We start from the raw sequence: 17,578 nt of genomic DNA, 5'->3' as shown, positions 1-17,578 counted from the left end.
ATATTAGAGAAAGGTATAGAGGGGACATCAGAGGTAGGTTCTTTATGCAGAGAGTTGTGAATGCATGGAATGCGTTGCCAGCGGTGGTGGTGGAAGCAGAGCCATTAGGGACATTTAAGCAACTGGTGGACATGCACATGGACAGCAGGGAATTGAGGGGTGAGTAGGTTAAATTATTTTATTTTAAATTAGGATTAATCCTCAACACAACATTGTGGGCCAAAGGGTTTGTTCTGTGCTGTACCTTTATATGTTCTAAGTCTGTTTCCCCAGTCAATAGGATCATGGCTGATCCGACATTCTTCGCATCCACTTTTCCCCCTTTTCCCTGGAACTCTCGATTCCCCGACTGATCAAGAATCTCTCTAACTCAGCCTTAAATAAGCACAAGGACTCTGCTGTCACAGCTCTCTGTGGCAAGGCGTTCCACAGACAAATGGAGGGAGAGATTAGATGTAGAAGGATTGTACAGGCTGTCAATTTGGAAGGTGCTGTCACAGGAGCCTTGGTGAGTCGCTGCAGTCCATCTTACAGATGGTACACGCTGCTGCCATTGGGGTGGAGGGAGTGAATGTTTAAGCTGGTGATTGGAGTGCCAATCAGTTAACTCTGGCCTTGTTGATGACATGCAAATTACATACTCCAACAACCAAGACATTTCTCAGTAATTCAATGTTGTTTGTGTAGTACAAGGTAATGGTTCAGAGAATTGAATACTTGAGTGATATGGTGTGATGCTTTAGCCTGGATGGCGTTGAGCTTGGAGTGTGTATGTAAAGAAATGACAAATTGCCCTGTTATATAAAAGTAGGGCCGGAGACAGGATCACCAATTGTAAGCGACTTAGCACAGTAACGGTCTCCTGTCAGCATTGCTTACTCTTCAGAACTTCAATTTAAAATGACCAGGGTCAGAGTCTGAAGACTGGTCTCGCTTGGTGGCAAGACTACTTTCACACCATTCCCTGTTCAGACACTAATGAAACCAAACAAGTGCATTTTAACAAAGAAGGAAATTTTATTTCTTTTTGTAATTTCTCTGTTGTTTCAAAGGTTAAAACAAGACTGTGGGGATACAGCCATCAGGGTTCATTTTACTGCTGGATTCTACGGATGGACTGAATCTGGAATGTCTGCGCGTGGGAGCCCCACTCTCTCCAGTGTTTGTACTCTCCGCCGTGACGGTCACATTCCATGATGAATTGGTAGCCGCGGTAACCTGGATATTGGTAGCATACCCATCTGTGGGGGTAGAGAGTGGGGAGGGGAGACAATCAAATTGAATTTCACTGGGTCAGTTACTGTCATGTTACTTACTTAGATAAGGTACAAGCTGAACCATTGTTTGATACCTGTTACACCTTGCACTTCTTGAGCAGGGTAACAGCTGGGCTTTTCCCCTCAATGTGAAAGGCCAGCCCTTTTTCACTCTATTGGCAGCTGTCCTCAAAGGCTTTGTGGGTGAGAGAGTGGAGACTGGCTCTAATCTAGCAGCTGGTCTGGTGTGGCACCCTCTACATGGGGTAGTATCTGAGCTCTTTAACAATATCAAGAAGAATCATCAGTCAGCCATTAAACAGTAAATTAAATTTGAACCATGCACGGAACCAGGCTAAATGTTGAGGGGCAAAAGATGAGAAAGATAAGATTAAAAGAGAGATAAGATTCAAGACAAGACAAAATAAAAGTTTTTTTTAAAGTTTCATTCTTTCCAAAATCACTAAGTGTAATTAATGCCTGAAGGAATCAGACTTTACATTTGTAAAATTAGAATTTCAGGTCCAGAAAGATTGTTAGTACTTATCCCTTATCACACCTTTAAAAATTCATCTAGTCATGATTACGTAAGCCCAAACGTTTTTAGTGTCTTCAGTTGTGCAAGTTCATGTAAGTGCATTGATTTCCTTGATGGCTCTCTCAGCAAGGCTTGCTACAACATACCCTTTGGAGACAAAGTATCTGCAACCGTGACTTCCAGAATGCTGCCTTTTACTGTCATGATTCGGAGATGCCGGTGTTGGACTGGGGTGTAAAAGTTAAAAATCACACAATATCAGGTTATAGTCCAACAGGTTTAATTGGAAGCACTAGCTTTCAGAGCACCTGATGAAGGAGCAGCACTCTGAAGGCTAGTGCTTCCAATTAAAGCTGTTGGACTAGAACCTGGTGTTGTGTGATTTTTAGCCTTTTACTGTGAATGTGTGGATCTCAGGAGTTGCAGTCTGATTTTCCCTGTCAGTCTCATCGCTGTTGTCAATGTACAATCCAAGGTACATTGTGTAGACTGCCACAGACTGTTACTGGGAACGCACTACATTTGAATTCCAGTCACAATGATGAAAGGATGATGTACTAACCCGCTAACATCTAATACTCTAATTTGCGTCATAGTGATAAAATGAACTCCATTTAATGTTCATTATTTTGGGTCAAAAAGTGATCTCTTGTGCATCAATCACGGCAGAGTTCTAACTGCTGAGAATGTTAAGCTTGTCAGTTGCATTTCTCGTGCTGACTAGGTTAAGGTTGAAAGTCCTAAAGACTCAAAAGAAGCTTTGTGGGCTGCAAAGTGAGTTGATTAAAGGTCTTGCTACTTGGCCTAAAAAATCCAACAGTGATCTCTTGCTTTTGTCCCAGTGTAAGATTTCTATTTTCAGAGCAGCTAGCTTTCCTCAGTGAGATTATTACACTTTGTTAAAGTGTGCGCAGTTTGAACTGTGACCTCCTGCCCACTGGGATCCAGGGAGGGAATATTCACACCCTCTTGCTAAACAGCTGTGAGAAGACTCACAAGCATAATGTAGGTTGCATTAAAATTCTAGCATTGAAAGAACAAACAGATTATTGACGGTTTTGTAAATCCATATTGTGGGGTGCGTAATTGGATATGTATTTTAGTGCAAAGACAATGCTGTGGGGTGAGAACAGGAAACTGGTGTCAACTGGAAATTTCCTTTTGAAAGCACAATGGGCTGTCCTCCTAGGTGATAAGATTCTGTCATCATGTGGTCAAGAATTTAGAACATCTCTATACAAGGAGGTGAAAGGAGTAATGGGAAAGGAAGGTTTTTTAAACTCCTGTCCAGTGGGCTAGAAGGTGGACTGGGCTGGGAAAGTGGTGTACAGCAGTGTTAGGATAATTTCCTAATGGCATCCTGTCATTGAGAACGTTTCCTAGTGATGGGCTTTTATGTGGATTCGTTGCCTATCTCTTTGTCAGGCAGTGGATTTCTGAACGCATCATCCTGTGAGGAGCAGTCACATTTACAGAGACAGCCATTCTGCCTTGCCCAGAAGTGTGTGTGTGTAGGGGGGGAAGGGGGCGCATTGCTGCACATTCCACGCCCTAACAATAGGGGGCCACAGTCAGTCAAGGATGCTCCGGATGCCACACTGGAGCAGCTGCTTAGACCCTGTTACTTAGACTAACCTTGCCAAGCAATGTCCGCATTGAGGAACCTGCTTCTCACTTGCCACAACAATGCCGGTCTCTCCTGGTAGAGGTGTCAGGGCTTCAGAGCTGCCAGTCTCTTGATTGAGAAGCAGCAGCCACACCCTGTCCACCATCCTTAATTGCATGAAATCTCAGAGGCAGTTTTTTTTGTAAAGTTAATTCACGGGATGTCACTGGCTGAACCAGCATTTAGTGCCCATCCCTAACTTCCCTGGAGAAGGTGGTAGTAAGCTGCAGATAGTTAGGGGATAATCTCCAGGAATAGCCCTGAGCTCAGAGCCAGAATGTGTGGACTTGGGACCCCTGTTTGTTCCTGATATTGGAATCATGAAGATCGTGGTGAAATGCAGCCCCCCAGGCTATAGGGGCATTATGATTATAGCTGTATCTAGGGGAGGGTCAGTAAGCTGACTAGATATTGGGGAGAATGAGTTGTCTCATGTGGTTGTTGGAAACACTTACGCGCCGGAGTGGATTCGGAAGGATCCAACTTCGTTGTTGCACCAGCCCATGGCTTGTAGAGAGGGATAGTCATCGGACAGCTCACCCTTCCTGCCCAGGAAGTTCTCCCTCTCAAACATGGACATCCGACATTCACGGTGGTTCTGTGAGAAGCAAGTCATAACAACTTATTTGTGTAACACTTTGTTATCATAAAGACATCAGCAATAGGACCAGGAGTAGGCCATTCAGCCCTTCAAACCTCAGCTGCCATTCTATCATATCATGACTGATCTGCGCTAATCTCAACTCCCGTTTCCATATCATTTATTCATTGCCCTCAATTCCTCGATATTTCAAAGAGCTGTCTTCTTCCTCTTCAAACACTTCTGGTGATCTCACCTCCGCATTCTCTTGGCTAGACAATTGCAGACATGCACTACCCTTGGGAGGTGAAATTCCTTTGCCTTAAATGAGTGGCCCCTTATTCTGTAATGATCTCCCACAGTTAAACGTTTCCCCACTAGTGATACACGTTTCCAGCTTTTATGATCAATCTGGTGGTGCAATGCTGCCTTGCAGACTGGAGGCCTGTGACCAGTGGAGTGCCACAAGGATCGGTCCTCGGTCCACTGCTTTTTGTCATTTATACAAATGATTTGAATGCGAACATAAGAGGTATAGTTAGTAAGTTTGCAGATGACATCAAAATTGGAGGTGTAGTAGACAGTGAAGAAGGTTACTTCAGAGTACAACAAGGTCTTGATCAGGTGGGCCAATGGGCTAGAGAGTGGCAGATTGAGTTTAATTCAGATAAATATGAGGTACTGCATTTTGGAAAAGCAAATCTTAGCAGGACTTATACACTTAATGGTAAGATCATGGGGAGTGTTGCTGAACAAAGAGACCTTGGAGTGCAGGTTCATAGTTCCTTAAAAGTGGAGTTGCAGCAGATAGGATAAAGATGAAGATGTTTGGTATGCTTTCCTATAGTAGTCAGAACAATGAGAATAGGAGTTGGGAGGTCATATTGTGGCTGTACAGGACATTGGTTAGACCACTTTTGGAATATTGTGTGCAATTCTGGTCTCCTTCCTATTGGAAGGATGTTGTGAAACTTGAAGGGGTTCAGAAAAGATCTACAAGGATGTTGCCAGAGTTGGAAAGTTTGAGCTATAGGGAGAGGCTGAATAAGCTGGGGCTGTTTTCCCTGGAGCATTGGAGGCGGAGGGGTGACCTTACTGATGTTTATAAAATCATGAGGGGCATGGATAGGATAAATGGACAAGGTCTTTTCCCTGGGGCGGGGGAGTCCAGAACTAGAGGGCAAAGGGTTAGGGTGAGAGGGGAAAAATTTAAAGGAACCTAAGGGGCAACATTTTCACATAGAGAGTGGTGCGTGTAATTTAGGATATCTGGTCAGCATGAACGAGTTGGACTGAAGGGTCTGTTTCTGTGTTGTGAATCTCTATGACTGTATTTGGCATTTAACCTCTGCCTTGTAAATGTATCTGTGAATAACATGAAGCAGCTGCCTAACCAAACCCACCAACACATTTTACACATCCCTTCTCATTTGTGTGGATTTTGCTTCCTCTGAAAGATATCTTTGCTATTCGCCTCACCCACTGCTTGTGATGGTGGATTTTAGATTCTCTGGGTGTCTAATCATCTACGTGTGCTCAGAACTGCTTAAGAAGTCGGAGGTTTGACTTGAGCACATTGTGTGCACCGGGATACTTACAGCACAGGCGATAGGTCGGAAGGAGGTCAGTCTCTCGATGTGATAGGAGTTGCTGCCACTCCAGCTGTCCCAGCGTGGGTACTGCCCTCTCTCCAGGACAAACTGCTGCCCCTGGTAGGCCGCATGTTCGTAACCCACCCAGCTACAGACAAAATACAAGGAGGTCAGAACAATCCCCAGTAAGCCTCACTAGCACACATTTCAGAGTCCCTTTCAAAACAGGTTTGATTATCCTTCAAGGCTCTGCATTTGTCTTTGACATGAAGAAAGGCTCCGATATGAGGAATGGTGGGAGTCTTGATTAACCGGTTCTATATGACTGATGTCCTGAATGTGGGATATTGATCTGCATCGTTTAAGCACCATAAAACCCTAGCCTTCCATCCACGATTCTTCTGAAATCCAGATACATTGCCCTTCACCATTCCTGTTCATTTCCACTTGTTTATCTTGTCACATTTCATTAGTGTAGTGTGCTGAAAATCGAACTCCTCTATTTCAAGAGTCCTCACAAACATTAAAGATTTTTATCAAAGTATCCAAGAATTCCTCACTTTTCCTGTATTTTAGACCCAGATTGACAGAGCACATAACAAGAATTACTATTTGTTACAAGTAAATAGATTCTAGCGACAGTTAAACAATTATGAGCTGTCAACATATAACTCAACTGGTTAGCATCTTTTAAAACCCCTTCCACACACATACAGACAAAAGAACGTGGTGTTATGGGTGAAGGGAAAAACAGGGATTGCAGCTCAGTGCCCCCTGTCCAAAAGGTTTATTGGAATGATTCTTTAGCTCGTCAGGACTTGCTGTTACTCAATCTCTCTTTCTCCAGGTACCATTGACTTCCTTGCAGAAGGCACATAGCGACTGTTCCCCTCAGAGAGAAGAAGACTAAGTGGAGACCTAACAGAGGTTTTCAAAATCATGAGGAGGCTATAGTAGAAAGCAAGAAGCTATTCCCCCTTATAAACGGATCGAGAAAGAGAGGGCCCAGATTTTAGAGTGATTTGCAAAAGGAGATAGTATGAAATGAACTGCCTGGAAGTTTGGTGGAGGCATATTCAGTTGAGGCATTAACAGAGTATGGGGTGATTATTTAGACAGAAATAATGTCATAAGATCATACAGAAGCATAATTACATCATTCAGCTCATTGAGTCCCCCATTCGATCATGGCTGATATGTTTCTCAACCCCATTCTCCTGCCTTCTCCCCATAATCCTTGATTCTCTTACCAATAAGTGCTTATCTATCTCTATCTTAAATACACTCAATGACTTGACATTCACAGCCTTCTGCAGCAATGAATTCCATAGGTTTATCATGCTCTCTCTGAAGAAATTCTTTCTCTTTACTCTGAGGCTGCACCCTCAGCACCTCATCCCTCATACTATTGGAAACATCTTCTCCATGTCCACTATATTCAGGCCTCTCAGTATTCGAAAAGTTTCTATCAGATCTCTCCTCATCCTTCTAAACTCCACTGAGTACAGACCCAGAATCATCATCTGCTCCTCCTATAACAAGCCCTTCATTCCCAGGATCATTGTTTGAAACCTCCTTCAGACCCCCTCCACCAACACCACATCTTTCCTTAGATACAGGACTGAAACTGCTCACAATATTCCAAACGCAGTCTGACCAGAGCCTTATACAGCCTCAGCAGTAGACTTCTGCTCTTGGATTCTAGCCCTCTTGAAATGAAGGCGACCATTTGCATTTGCCTTCCTAACTGCCAACTGAATGTGCATGTTAACTCTAAGAGGATCCTGTACAAGGACTCCTAAGTCCCTTTATGCTTCAGATTTCTGAAGCCTTTATCCTTTTATAAAATAACCTACGCCTCTAATCTTCTTATCAAAGTGCATAATCTCACAGTTTCCCACTTTGCATTCCATCTGCCGCTCCTTTGCCCACTCTCCCAGCCTGTTCAAATCCATCTGCAGCCTCCCTGCCTCCTCACCACTACCTGTCCCTCTGTAAGGATATGGGGTGAAAGTAGGAAGTTAACAGTATGTGATGATGCTCATTTGAAGAGCCAGTATAGACTCGAAAGGCTGAATGACCTCCTCTTACATGTAACACTTCAGTGATTCTGTGACATTCGATTTGAAACATTAACTTTGCTTCTCTCTCGACTGGTGCTGCCAGACCTGCTGATTTTCTGTTTTTATTCTAAGTCCAATGGATTATTAGAATAAAGGGAACATAAAGGTTAATGTCATATGGATCTACCTGTAGATCTCTTCAGCATATTCTATGTGTAGTGTAAGATCTCAGAGAGAGATGCTGACTTTGAGGAGTGAAACACTAGTTAACGTTAGATACACTGACAGGGCGTCGAGTTTAAACAGCATTGTTCCTTTCTGTGGCACCTCACTGTGGTATAATCTCTCACGCTGTTTCCGATCCAGATACTCACGCTCCACTTTCCACCTTCATGGACCGCACAGTTTCAAATCCAAACTCCATCATGTTGCGACATTCCGCCGTGAATTCATGTCGACGGCCCTGGAAGAACTCCTCATCCCAGACAATGATCTGCAGGAGAGCGGGCGAGGGGGACAAAGACGGTTAGATTGTGAATTTCATTATACTGGAATTAAGCGTAGATTTGACTGGACAAAATATGCACCTTCATTTGGGAGCAAAGTTGTCAAAACCCAGTAGAAATAAACAGCAAGCTCTGCAGGAAGCCTCTATATTTCACAACAATTCCCATCTGCTGCAAGTTCTGGCTGAAATACAGGCTTGATATAGCTCTGAAGCCAGTAATACATCAATTGTGGTACATTAAGCCCCTAACTCTCCCTGTCCTCCCTCTAAATCAAGCCTATTGGGCATTCCCAATTTTAACTGCTCCACCACTGTTGGCTGTCTTTCAGTTGCTTCAGACCTAACCTCTGGAATTCCCTCCCTACACCCCTCTACCTAATTACCTTGTGTTCCTCATTTAAGCCTCACCTCTGACCAAACGTGAGGCCATATGTGGATGAATGAAGGATTGAACAATTTTATTGTCACATATATCTCGAAAGATACAGTGAGAAGTGTTTTGTCATCACAATCCAGTGCTATTTTGAGTTACAAAGAACCTCTACAGTGTGGAAGCAGGTACTTGGCCCCATCAAATCCACACCAATGTTCCAAAGAGCACTCCACCCAGATCCAACCCCCTATCATATCCCTGTCACCATGCATTTCCCAGAAAGTGCAGACTGCAGATGCTGAAGAGTCAGGGTTGATGTTTTGGGCATGAGCTCATTCCTGATGAGGGGCTTATGCCCAAATTCTGCCTGAGGGATGCTGCCTGACTTGCTGTGCTGTTCCAGCACCACACTTTTTGACTAATTTCCCATAGCTAACTCACCTAACCTACACATTCCTGGACACTATGGGCAATTTAGCATGGCCAATCCATCTAACCTGCACATCTTCAGACTGTGGCAGGAAACCAGAGCACCCGGAGAAAACCCACGCAGACATGGGGAGAATAGGCAACAACATCCATAAGTCACCCAAGGGTGGAATTGAACTCAAGTCCCTTGTGCTGTAAGGCAACAGTGCTAACCACTGAGCTACCATGCCATCCCTTACAGTGAGGTGTATTGTAATATTAAATCTACAATAAGCCACGTTCGAAATATAAGGAACTCACTAAGCCTCCTCAACAGCAACTTTTAAACCTTGATCTCCATCACCTACTGGGACAAGGGACAGCATCAGCTGCAAGTCTCCCTCCTATATCAGAATGAAATACTGCTCCCTCAGGGGCGCTGGGTCAAAACTCTCCAACCGCTTCCCTGAGGGTGTGCTACAGCCTGAAGACTGCTGGCAGCTCTCTACCTCCTTCACAAGGGCAATTAGGGACAGACAGTAAATGCTGGCACAGTCAATGGCACCCATGTGAGAATTAAAGACATTTTAAAAAATTGTGCAGGACACTATGCGACTGTAGGCTTATTTTTGAAAGGGAAACCTTAGAGGTGCTCTGGATAGCTTACTGTTAGTAGGAGGTTGCACTGCGGTGGTTTCACACAACTTGTAACCTTCGTGAGATCCATGCTAACACAAACGTCATCAAGGACTGGAAGACCTAGTTTATTAACATGTACTGCTGGCCTTTCACCTGTAAAACCTTGCTGGTTAAAGGTGATGGCCTCGTGGTTTTACTGTTAGTATATTAAATCCAGAAACTCAGTCAGTGTTCTGAGTTCAAATCCTGCCTTGACAGATGAATTCAATTTAAATAAAAGCTGAATCAATCATGACCATGAAACCATTGCAGATTGTCGGGAAAAACCCATCTGGATCCCTAATGTCCTTGTGGGAAGGAAATCTATCATACTCACCTGGTCTGGCCTACATGTGATTCCAGATCCACAGCAATGCGGTTGGCTCTCAGTTGCCTTCTGAAATAGCCTATCAAGCAGCTCAGCAGCTACAGACAGTCAATAAATGATGCCCAGTCAGCAAAGCCCACATCCCATGAGTAAATAAAGGGAAATAAGTCATCATGGGTGCCTTGCCCAGTGTTTAGAGCAGCTTAACAAACTGTAAATAGAAATGAATACTCCGAATGACAGATGGTTTATATTGGGTACCAGCATGAAAATTAGACAAAAAGATCAGTTAAGAAAATTGCCATGGTAACTGTAGGCCTCAGATAAATTCACATAGAAACCCCAGCAGGACCATTGCATCATACATCATCAAATTAATGAAAGCCGTCAAAAGAATTTTAAAATGTTATTTAAGGATTTTTGTGATTGCAAGGTATGGAAAAAAACCAACACAGAAAACATACTCCAAGTAAAAGCCCATTAGGACTGTGACATATAATTAGGTTTAGTTACTTCGAGCAATTTAATTTCTTCGCAGCATATTATTTACCTCTGACTGCCTGCTCACTGCAATTACATATCATTATGTGGCCGCTATTTAGCAGACTTCTGGACGGGCTAGAGCTACTGCAGGGCAGGGAGTTGAAAACAGCAATACCTTCCTTTGGTCTAAATTTGGCTACCAACTGAAACTGCCCTTTCAGACAATGCACAAACAGGTATGTTTTCTCCATTTCCCTTCATACTTGTCACGATGCAGCCTCATGGTTAAAGTTGGCAGATTTCCAAACATCTCCTGTTGTTTTTAGTTTGATTAGGGCCCTTTTGGTTTTGAGCTAGCTGACCTTTCCATGTTTCTTCCATGTGCCAAAGCTAGTTCTGGCTTGTTAAATGTAGCAATGATGTGAATGTGGCAGTACATTGACACACACGCACATTGTGGCAACACATTGACACACACATATGCACACGCATGCACACACATACACATGCGCACATACACACCCACGTGCGCACACACATGCACACACGCGCGCACACACATACACACATGCACACATACACACGCACGTGCGCGCACACATACACGCATGCACACACGCACGTACACATGCACACATATACACGCACACACATGCACATACGCACACACAATGACGCACAAGCAAACACAAGCACATAAATGCATACTAAATTTCAAACATTGCAGTACAGTCAGTTCTTTCATAATGCGATGGTTGTGTTCTTGTGCAATCCTGCATTAAAGAAAAATCGTGCTTTACAAACAGCGTTTAAAATGTTGGCCATGTAATTGCTTACATCCAACACCTTTTAAAAGTTTGCACTTTACCAATATGTGGCCTATTGGTAAAAGTCCCCAACTCATCAATTGCGTTACAGAGAATTCACGTTGACAGAACGCATGTTGTAACAGAACGTGTTGAAAAAGACACTACCATCACTTCTCAAGGACAGTCTGGAATGCGGGAGCTGAAAATGCTGGTCTTGACAGGGATAACCTTATCCACACAGGAACAAAACCGATTTTGAGCAATAGTGTCTCAGAAAGTGGCTCAGGGACACAATGGTTTGAACAGATGTATTTGAGATCTGCTTGTTTTAATTCTGAAGGTGGAGCAAGGTTGAGGTGGGTGTAGGCCTGAATCCTAAGTGTGTATGTGAAATGCGTAAGGGGTTTGAAACAATTATGCCTCATGCACCAGAGGCTTGTGAGGCAGTGCACTTACCCATCTGATCCTCAGGCAAGATTAGAGTTGTGCTGGAAAAGCACAGCAGGTCAGGCAGCATCCGAGGAGCAAGAAAATTGACATTTCGGGCAGGAGCCCTTCATCAGGACAGTTATAGACTAACCACTGCCCAGACTAATTCCTGAAACATTCCCCGGCCAGGTGGTGGGGGTAGTGCCCAGTGAATCTGGATCTGAGCCTGAACAGAAGAGTCATGCCAACTGTAAGGTTGTTTATTTTGACCCTGGGTAATTGATCAATTGCCACCTTGCTGCCGGGCCAGCTGACCAAGTCACCATGTGCAGGTTTGAGGAGACTTCCCAGGATTTGTATATGGCCTGGCCGGCTGACCAAGTCAACATGTAGAGGTTTGAGGAGCGCTCCTGGGTGGGATATGTGGCCTGGCTGGCTGACCAAGTCACCATGTAGAGGTTTGAGGAGAGCTTCTGGGTGGGATATGTGGCCTGGCTGGCTGACCAAGTCACCATGTGCAGGTTTCAGGAGAGCTCCCGGGCAGAATATGTGGCCTATTGGTACAGCTTCCATCCTGCCTGTTGACCCGTGATCCACTTCTCATTCTTTAATCTAAGGTCGATGCCTGCACACAGTTCATTAATTGGGCTTTGCATTGCATGACTACTGATATCCTGAAGGGTGTCTCTTTGGGTTTTATGGATGTGGCTGTGGGGTGCCAGCTTTGTGACTCTGGTGGGCATATACTGGGGTTACTGCAGGACATGTGATTGCACAGTGGTCTGAGGACCACTGACACAAGCATCTTCCTGAGCTGGAGATGAGAACAGGACAGGCTCCAATACGAGAGATCATGTCTGGGTCAAAGTAACAAACATCATCCCAGTGCATTTTGCCTTACCTTCCAGTGACTGGAGAGCTTGGTACAGTGAGACATCCTGAATTTTAAATATATTTAGGGCTTAGTCCTGGAACAAATAAAGAATGAGATTAAAGACTGCACTTGATGGTGTTTGCTGCCTTGTAAAGCACACTTTTCCACAGATATATACAACAGTAGGCCTGTACAAGCTATGAGAAAGAGTTATTCAATCATAAAGAGCCAAGAGCAGGCATTCTTTTCATCTGGGCCTCAGCAGTGAGTGGCAGGTTACTTTCCAGAAAGGGGATCGTGATTTAGCACTTACTCGCAAGGGCTTTCCCATACATTTTCAAAAGTTTCATTTTCTAATATTTAACCAATTTTATTAGATCATATCATCCAATTGCAGAAGAGGACATTCAACCCATCGAGTCAGCATCAACACGTGAGAAACACCTGACCTTCAACCTCATCCCATTTATGAACACTTGCCCCATAGCCTTAAATGTTATGGCATTCCAAGTGCTCATCCAGGAACCTTTTTAAATGATGAGAGGCAACTCGCCTCTACCACCCTCCCAGACAGCGCATTCCAGACTGTCGTCTGGATAAAAAAATTTTCCTCACATCTCCTCCCTAAAACTCCTGCCCCTCATCTTGAACCTGTGTCCTTTCATGACTAACCCTCCAGCTAAGGGGAACAGCTGCCCCTTATCCACTCTGTCCACGCCCCTCATAATTTGCTACACCTCAATCAGATCGATCCTCAGTCTTCTGTTGGAAACAACTCAAGCCTATCCAACCTCCCTCCATCGTTTCCAACCCAGGCATCATCCTGGCGAACTTCCTCTGCACTCCCTCAGTGTAGTTACCTCCCTCCTGAAACACACCATTAAACTCTCGCCATCCGACATCTAAAGGAAGAACGCAGCATCTTCCACCTTAGGGCCTTTCAACTACATGGCATTGACATTGACTTCACTAGTTTCGAAATCTCTCCTCCCCCACACCTCATCCCAGATCCAAACCTCCAACTTGGCACCGCCCTTTTGAAATGACCTACTAGTCCATCTTCCTTCCCACCTATCCTCTCCACCCTTCCCATCGACCTATCACAATCACCTCCCACCCACATCCATCTATCGCCATCCCACATATCCTGTCCCCCCTCAGCTCCACTCCCACCCTCCTATTTATCTCTCAGACCCCTCACATTCCTGATGAAGGACTTATGCCCGAAACGTTGATTCCTCTGCTCTTCAGATGCTGCCTGACCTGCTGCGTTTTTCTAGCGCCACATGTTTTGATGCTGACTCTTCAGCATCTACAGTCCTCACTTTCTCCCAGTAACCATTCTGCCATAATACCCTTGCTGGAAGATGACATGCTGCTCTCATTGCAGAGATCCAAGTGTAAAGCTTGTCCTCGTTGGGCACCAGTGCCAGTGCAACCGTACCCTACCCTCAAGAACTGTCTTCCTTTGATTCCCATTGATCAGAGTGCACTCTGGGACGAAGCACTGCCATGGTTTGACATTACCACCTTCTCAGGATTGAAGGCACAATGTAAGCTGTGTACAGGGCCAGTACTAACCTGTGTGAGGGAGAGCAGTGATTCTGATCTGGAATGCCTGAGTGGGTAATGTTGGCAGCAGATTTAGTAATTTCCAGAACAGGATGAGCAGGGCCCATTACGGACCCTCAGGACTTGGTACAGTGTTGAACCAAAACGTCTGTCTGTCTCACCCAGGAGAATGAGGATGCAGGTATGGAACCATGGGGGAGAGACCGTGAGCACTGTGCCTCCTGGACTCCACTAACCAGTTACTTTAGTGCTCAGCTATACAGCATCCTAAATGTCAGCTTCTGCTTACCCGATAGTGATTCTCTGTTGGATTTACTGCTCTAATTTGGGAATGGCGACCCAGAGTCACAGTGCCCCTGGGTCCCTCCCACCACAAACACGGCCCTGTCCCGATCACACGGCTAACAGGAACCTCTCTTGCTCTTACTGTCCCCTGTCCCCGGCCTGCGCTGTCAGGATTCATGTTTTGATGGGTATTGATACTCAAGTTATCTGCCATGTTATAAAGACATACATTGTGGTCATCGAGTCCTGGGTGGCACTCAAACCCAGAGGCAGGAACACTGATCCCTACTCACTGAACCCAAAACCCAAGGATTTTGCAATTTTGTTGCTCCTCTATCAGGAGCTGCTACAAAAGTTGAAACAAAGGGGCAGATCAAGAATGGCAGACCAGGCTGGAGGGGCTGAATGGCCGACTCCTGTTTTTCTGTAAAATTATAATTAAAGATCCTTGTTACTTTACACTCTGCTCCCAACACCAAAGGAAAATAAAATTACACAGGCTCCACAGCACGGAAACAGTCTATTGGTCCTAACAAGTCCATACCAAAGTTTATCGTCTGCACAATCTTCTTGTTACTCTGTTTCTATTCCTTTCCTCACATGTAGGTTTTTTAAAATCTAGATGGTCTTGTGGAGCAGTGGGTAAAGTTCCTACCTCTGGGTTTGAGTACCACCCAGGACTTGATGACCACAAACTGTGTCTTTTCATGACATGGCAGACAAATTGAGTATCAATATCCAGCAAAACATGAATCCTTACAGTGCAGGCCAGGGACAGGCCGAGGACAGGCCGGGGACAGGCAGGAAGAGCAGGAGAGGTTTCTGGTCAGCTGTGGGATCGGGAGAAATTGGAGCCTTTGCTATCAGTATCTGTAGCTCGAGGCAACAACATACATGTAAAAGTGCTAGTTGCCATAGCAACGCAGACTCCCTGAATGTAACACACACATTAAAAATATTGAACTTCCCCTTAAATACATCCAAACTACTCATCAGAACTACTCCCTGTCGTGACAATTTCCACAGCTTACCAACTCTCTGCTCTTCCTGCATGCCTGTGTTGTTTTATTAATGACTGTGTTAGATTTTATGACCCCCCCTTCCCAGTTTTGAACTTACCCACAAATAGAAATATCTTTCACACATCTACTCCATCAATCCCTGAACTGCACACTAATCACCTGTACCTGATCGTCCCTCTAACCTTCTCAGTCCTGGAGAAAAGAGCCTGTACAGTTGATTTTTTTTCCCTCAGATAACTGTATCCCTTGTTATCATCCTTTGCAAATCTTTTTTTTGCACTTTCCATAGTGCCTCTGTACTACACAGAACAGAACTAGTCACTGAGCTTCAACTGTGGAATCAAGGTTAAAGTTTAGTTAATAACTCAAAAATCTCTTCTTCAGAGTCATAATTGTTATTTAACTAGGTCCTATCACTGGCCTTCTCTCTTTCAACTATTTTGCCCCAGTATTTTTTTGTTATGGTCTTCCGACAGAGGATGGCCCATATCCTGTACATGATTTGATGTACAGGATATGATATTTGATGAACTACAGCATATTTTCTCAAACATGGCAACACTCACCTTTTGTAGCTAGAACGCACAGCTCTGATACTAAGTTGTTTCCTCTCAGGGTTTTTATAGCTCACACTTTAAGCAGAGTCAATTGCAGAGACCTGTATTCATCAAACCCCTGGCTCAGCAGCAGGGGAGGGGATTCATCAAGAGTTTATTGTGTTCGCAACAATGTAGAGCAATGTCATGATCTATAGTTAACAGAGGAATGCATGAAGAATACTGCAAGCACATCACATCAGTAAAAATAACTTTAGCATTAACCCTTTGACCCAGCTACTTACTACCCAGCACCTACAGCTAGAGTGCAACTCTCCAACAGTGAGTCACAGAAACCGATGCTGTGCCCAAAGTTACACAGATCAAATACAGTGAGACTGTTTACCAATTTGCCATGTGGGCATTCTAGTCAGCTGCCCATTGTAAAATCTGAAACCAATGCTGATGAAATATTTCCACAGTGTATGGCTGGCCAGCAGCGCCAACTCTGAGACTTTGGTGACAAGTTGAAAATTCATCCCAGTTCCTCCCTGAACCACCTAAAGCTGGGATCAGCTACCTCAGGTTATGTTGAGCAGAACAGGCCACGCTGTGGAATTCAGTCCTACACTGGGCAGTGCCATATGTCTCTGGAGAAGCCTCTGTACCAGACATATATTTAACTCTCAGATTATCATTATTTGGGTGGCACAGTGCACAGTGGTTAACATTGCTGCTTCAAAGGACGAGGGACTCCAGGTTCCATTCCAGCCTTGGGTGACTGTGCAAACTCCATTCTTCCCCGTGTCTGTGTGGGATTGCTCCTCAAAGATGTGCAGGTTAATTGGATTGGCCATGCTAAATTCCCCATACTGTCCAGGGATGTGCAGGCTAGGTGGTTTAGTTATAGGAAATTCAGGGTTATCCGATTGGGTGGTGGATCTGAGTGGGGTTGGTGTGACTTGATGAGCCAAATGACTTCCTTCCACACTGTAGGGATTCTATGATTTGGCAATCTGTTGGCATTAAGAGGTAGATGTGACTTCCATTTGTTCCAGACACTTAACTTTTTAATGAAGTATAGCTATTGTCAGAAATGAGTGACCCTATTTGCTCACAGCAAGTATCCACATATAGTCACAGTGACAACTAATCCTCTCTATTTGGGAGTTGGCTCAGGGACAAATATTGGTGAGGAAAATGGTGGGAGTTCCTCCACTTTTCTATGAAATAATGTCAAGGAACCTCTTACATCCAACCAAGAGCCAGGCAGACATGTCTGTAGTTTAATATCTCATCTAAAAGAAGCCAGCACTGGCAATGCAGCTCTCCCACAGTACAGCAAGCCTAGGGTTTGTGCTCATGCGCTACATTCAAACCCAAATGTTTTGACTCAGAAACCAGGCTGATACCAACTTGAACCCATCCTTTCCCAATCACTTCACAGCAAGCTGGTATGGAAAGTACCATGGTGAGATGGGTTTCATTTTCTAGACATTAACTAACATTTCCCTCCTCCATCGTCAGGACAAACGTCTACTCGGTGTTGTATATCAGGATCATCCAGCATTCACAACC

The 17,578-nt window shown here is 44.4% G+C and overlaps 1 protein-coding gene across 1 annotated transcript; it reads right to left on the bottom strand.

Moving 5' to 3' along the window:
* Window positions 1-997: 997 nt before the first annotated feature.
* On the bottom strand, window positions 998-16,073 carry cryba4 (crystallin, beta A4). The gene is made up of 6 exons (XM_043715481.1): window positions 16,031-16,073; window positions 12,613-12,679; window positions 8,070-8,188; window positions 5,639-5,780; window positions 3,916-4,058; window positions 998-1,241 (listed from the first exon to the last, which is right to left on the bottom strand). The coding sequence occupies exons 2-6, from the start codon at window positions 12,646-12,648 to the stop codon at window positions 1,094-1,096; spliced, it is 588 nt and encodes a 195-aa protein (XP_043571416.1). The 5' UTR covers window positions 12,649-12,679; window positions 16,031-16,073; the 3' UTR covers window positions 998-1,093.
* Window positions 16,074-17,578: the final 1,505 nt, after the last annotated feature.

Source organism: Chiloscyllium plagiosum, chromosome 25, assembly GCF_004010195.1.
Source record: "Chiloscyllium plagiosum isolate BGI_BamShark_2017 chromosome 25, ASM401019v2, whole genome shotgun sequence".
NCBI classification, from domain to species: domain Eukaryota; kingdom Metazoa; phylum Chordata; class Chondrichthyes; order Orectolobiformes; family Hemiscylliidae; genus Chiloscyllium; species Chiloscyllium plagiosum.
This window is presented reverse-complemented; position numbering and strand designations above follow the sequence as displayed.

Coding starts and splice junctions, on each gene's coding strand:
- cryba4 (XM_043715481.1), bottom strand. CDS start 12,648: ATGTCTCACTGTACCAAGCTCTCCAGTCACTGGAAG. Junction 8,189..12,612: donor AGCTCTCCAGTCACTGGAAG/GTAAGGCAAAAT, acceptor GCTCTCCTGCAG/ATCATTGTCTGGGATGAGGA. Junction 4,059..5,638: donor TCCGACCTATCGCCTGTGCT/GTAAGTATCCCG, acceptor TGCTTCTCACAG/AACCACCGTGAATGTCGGAT.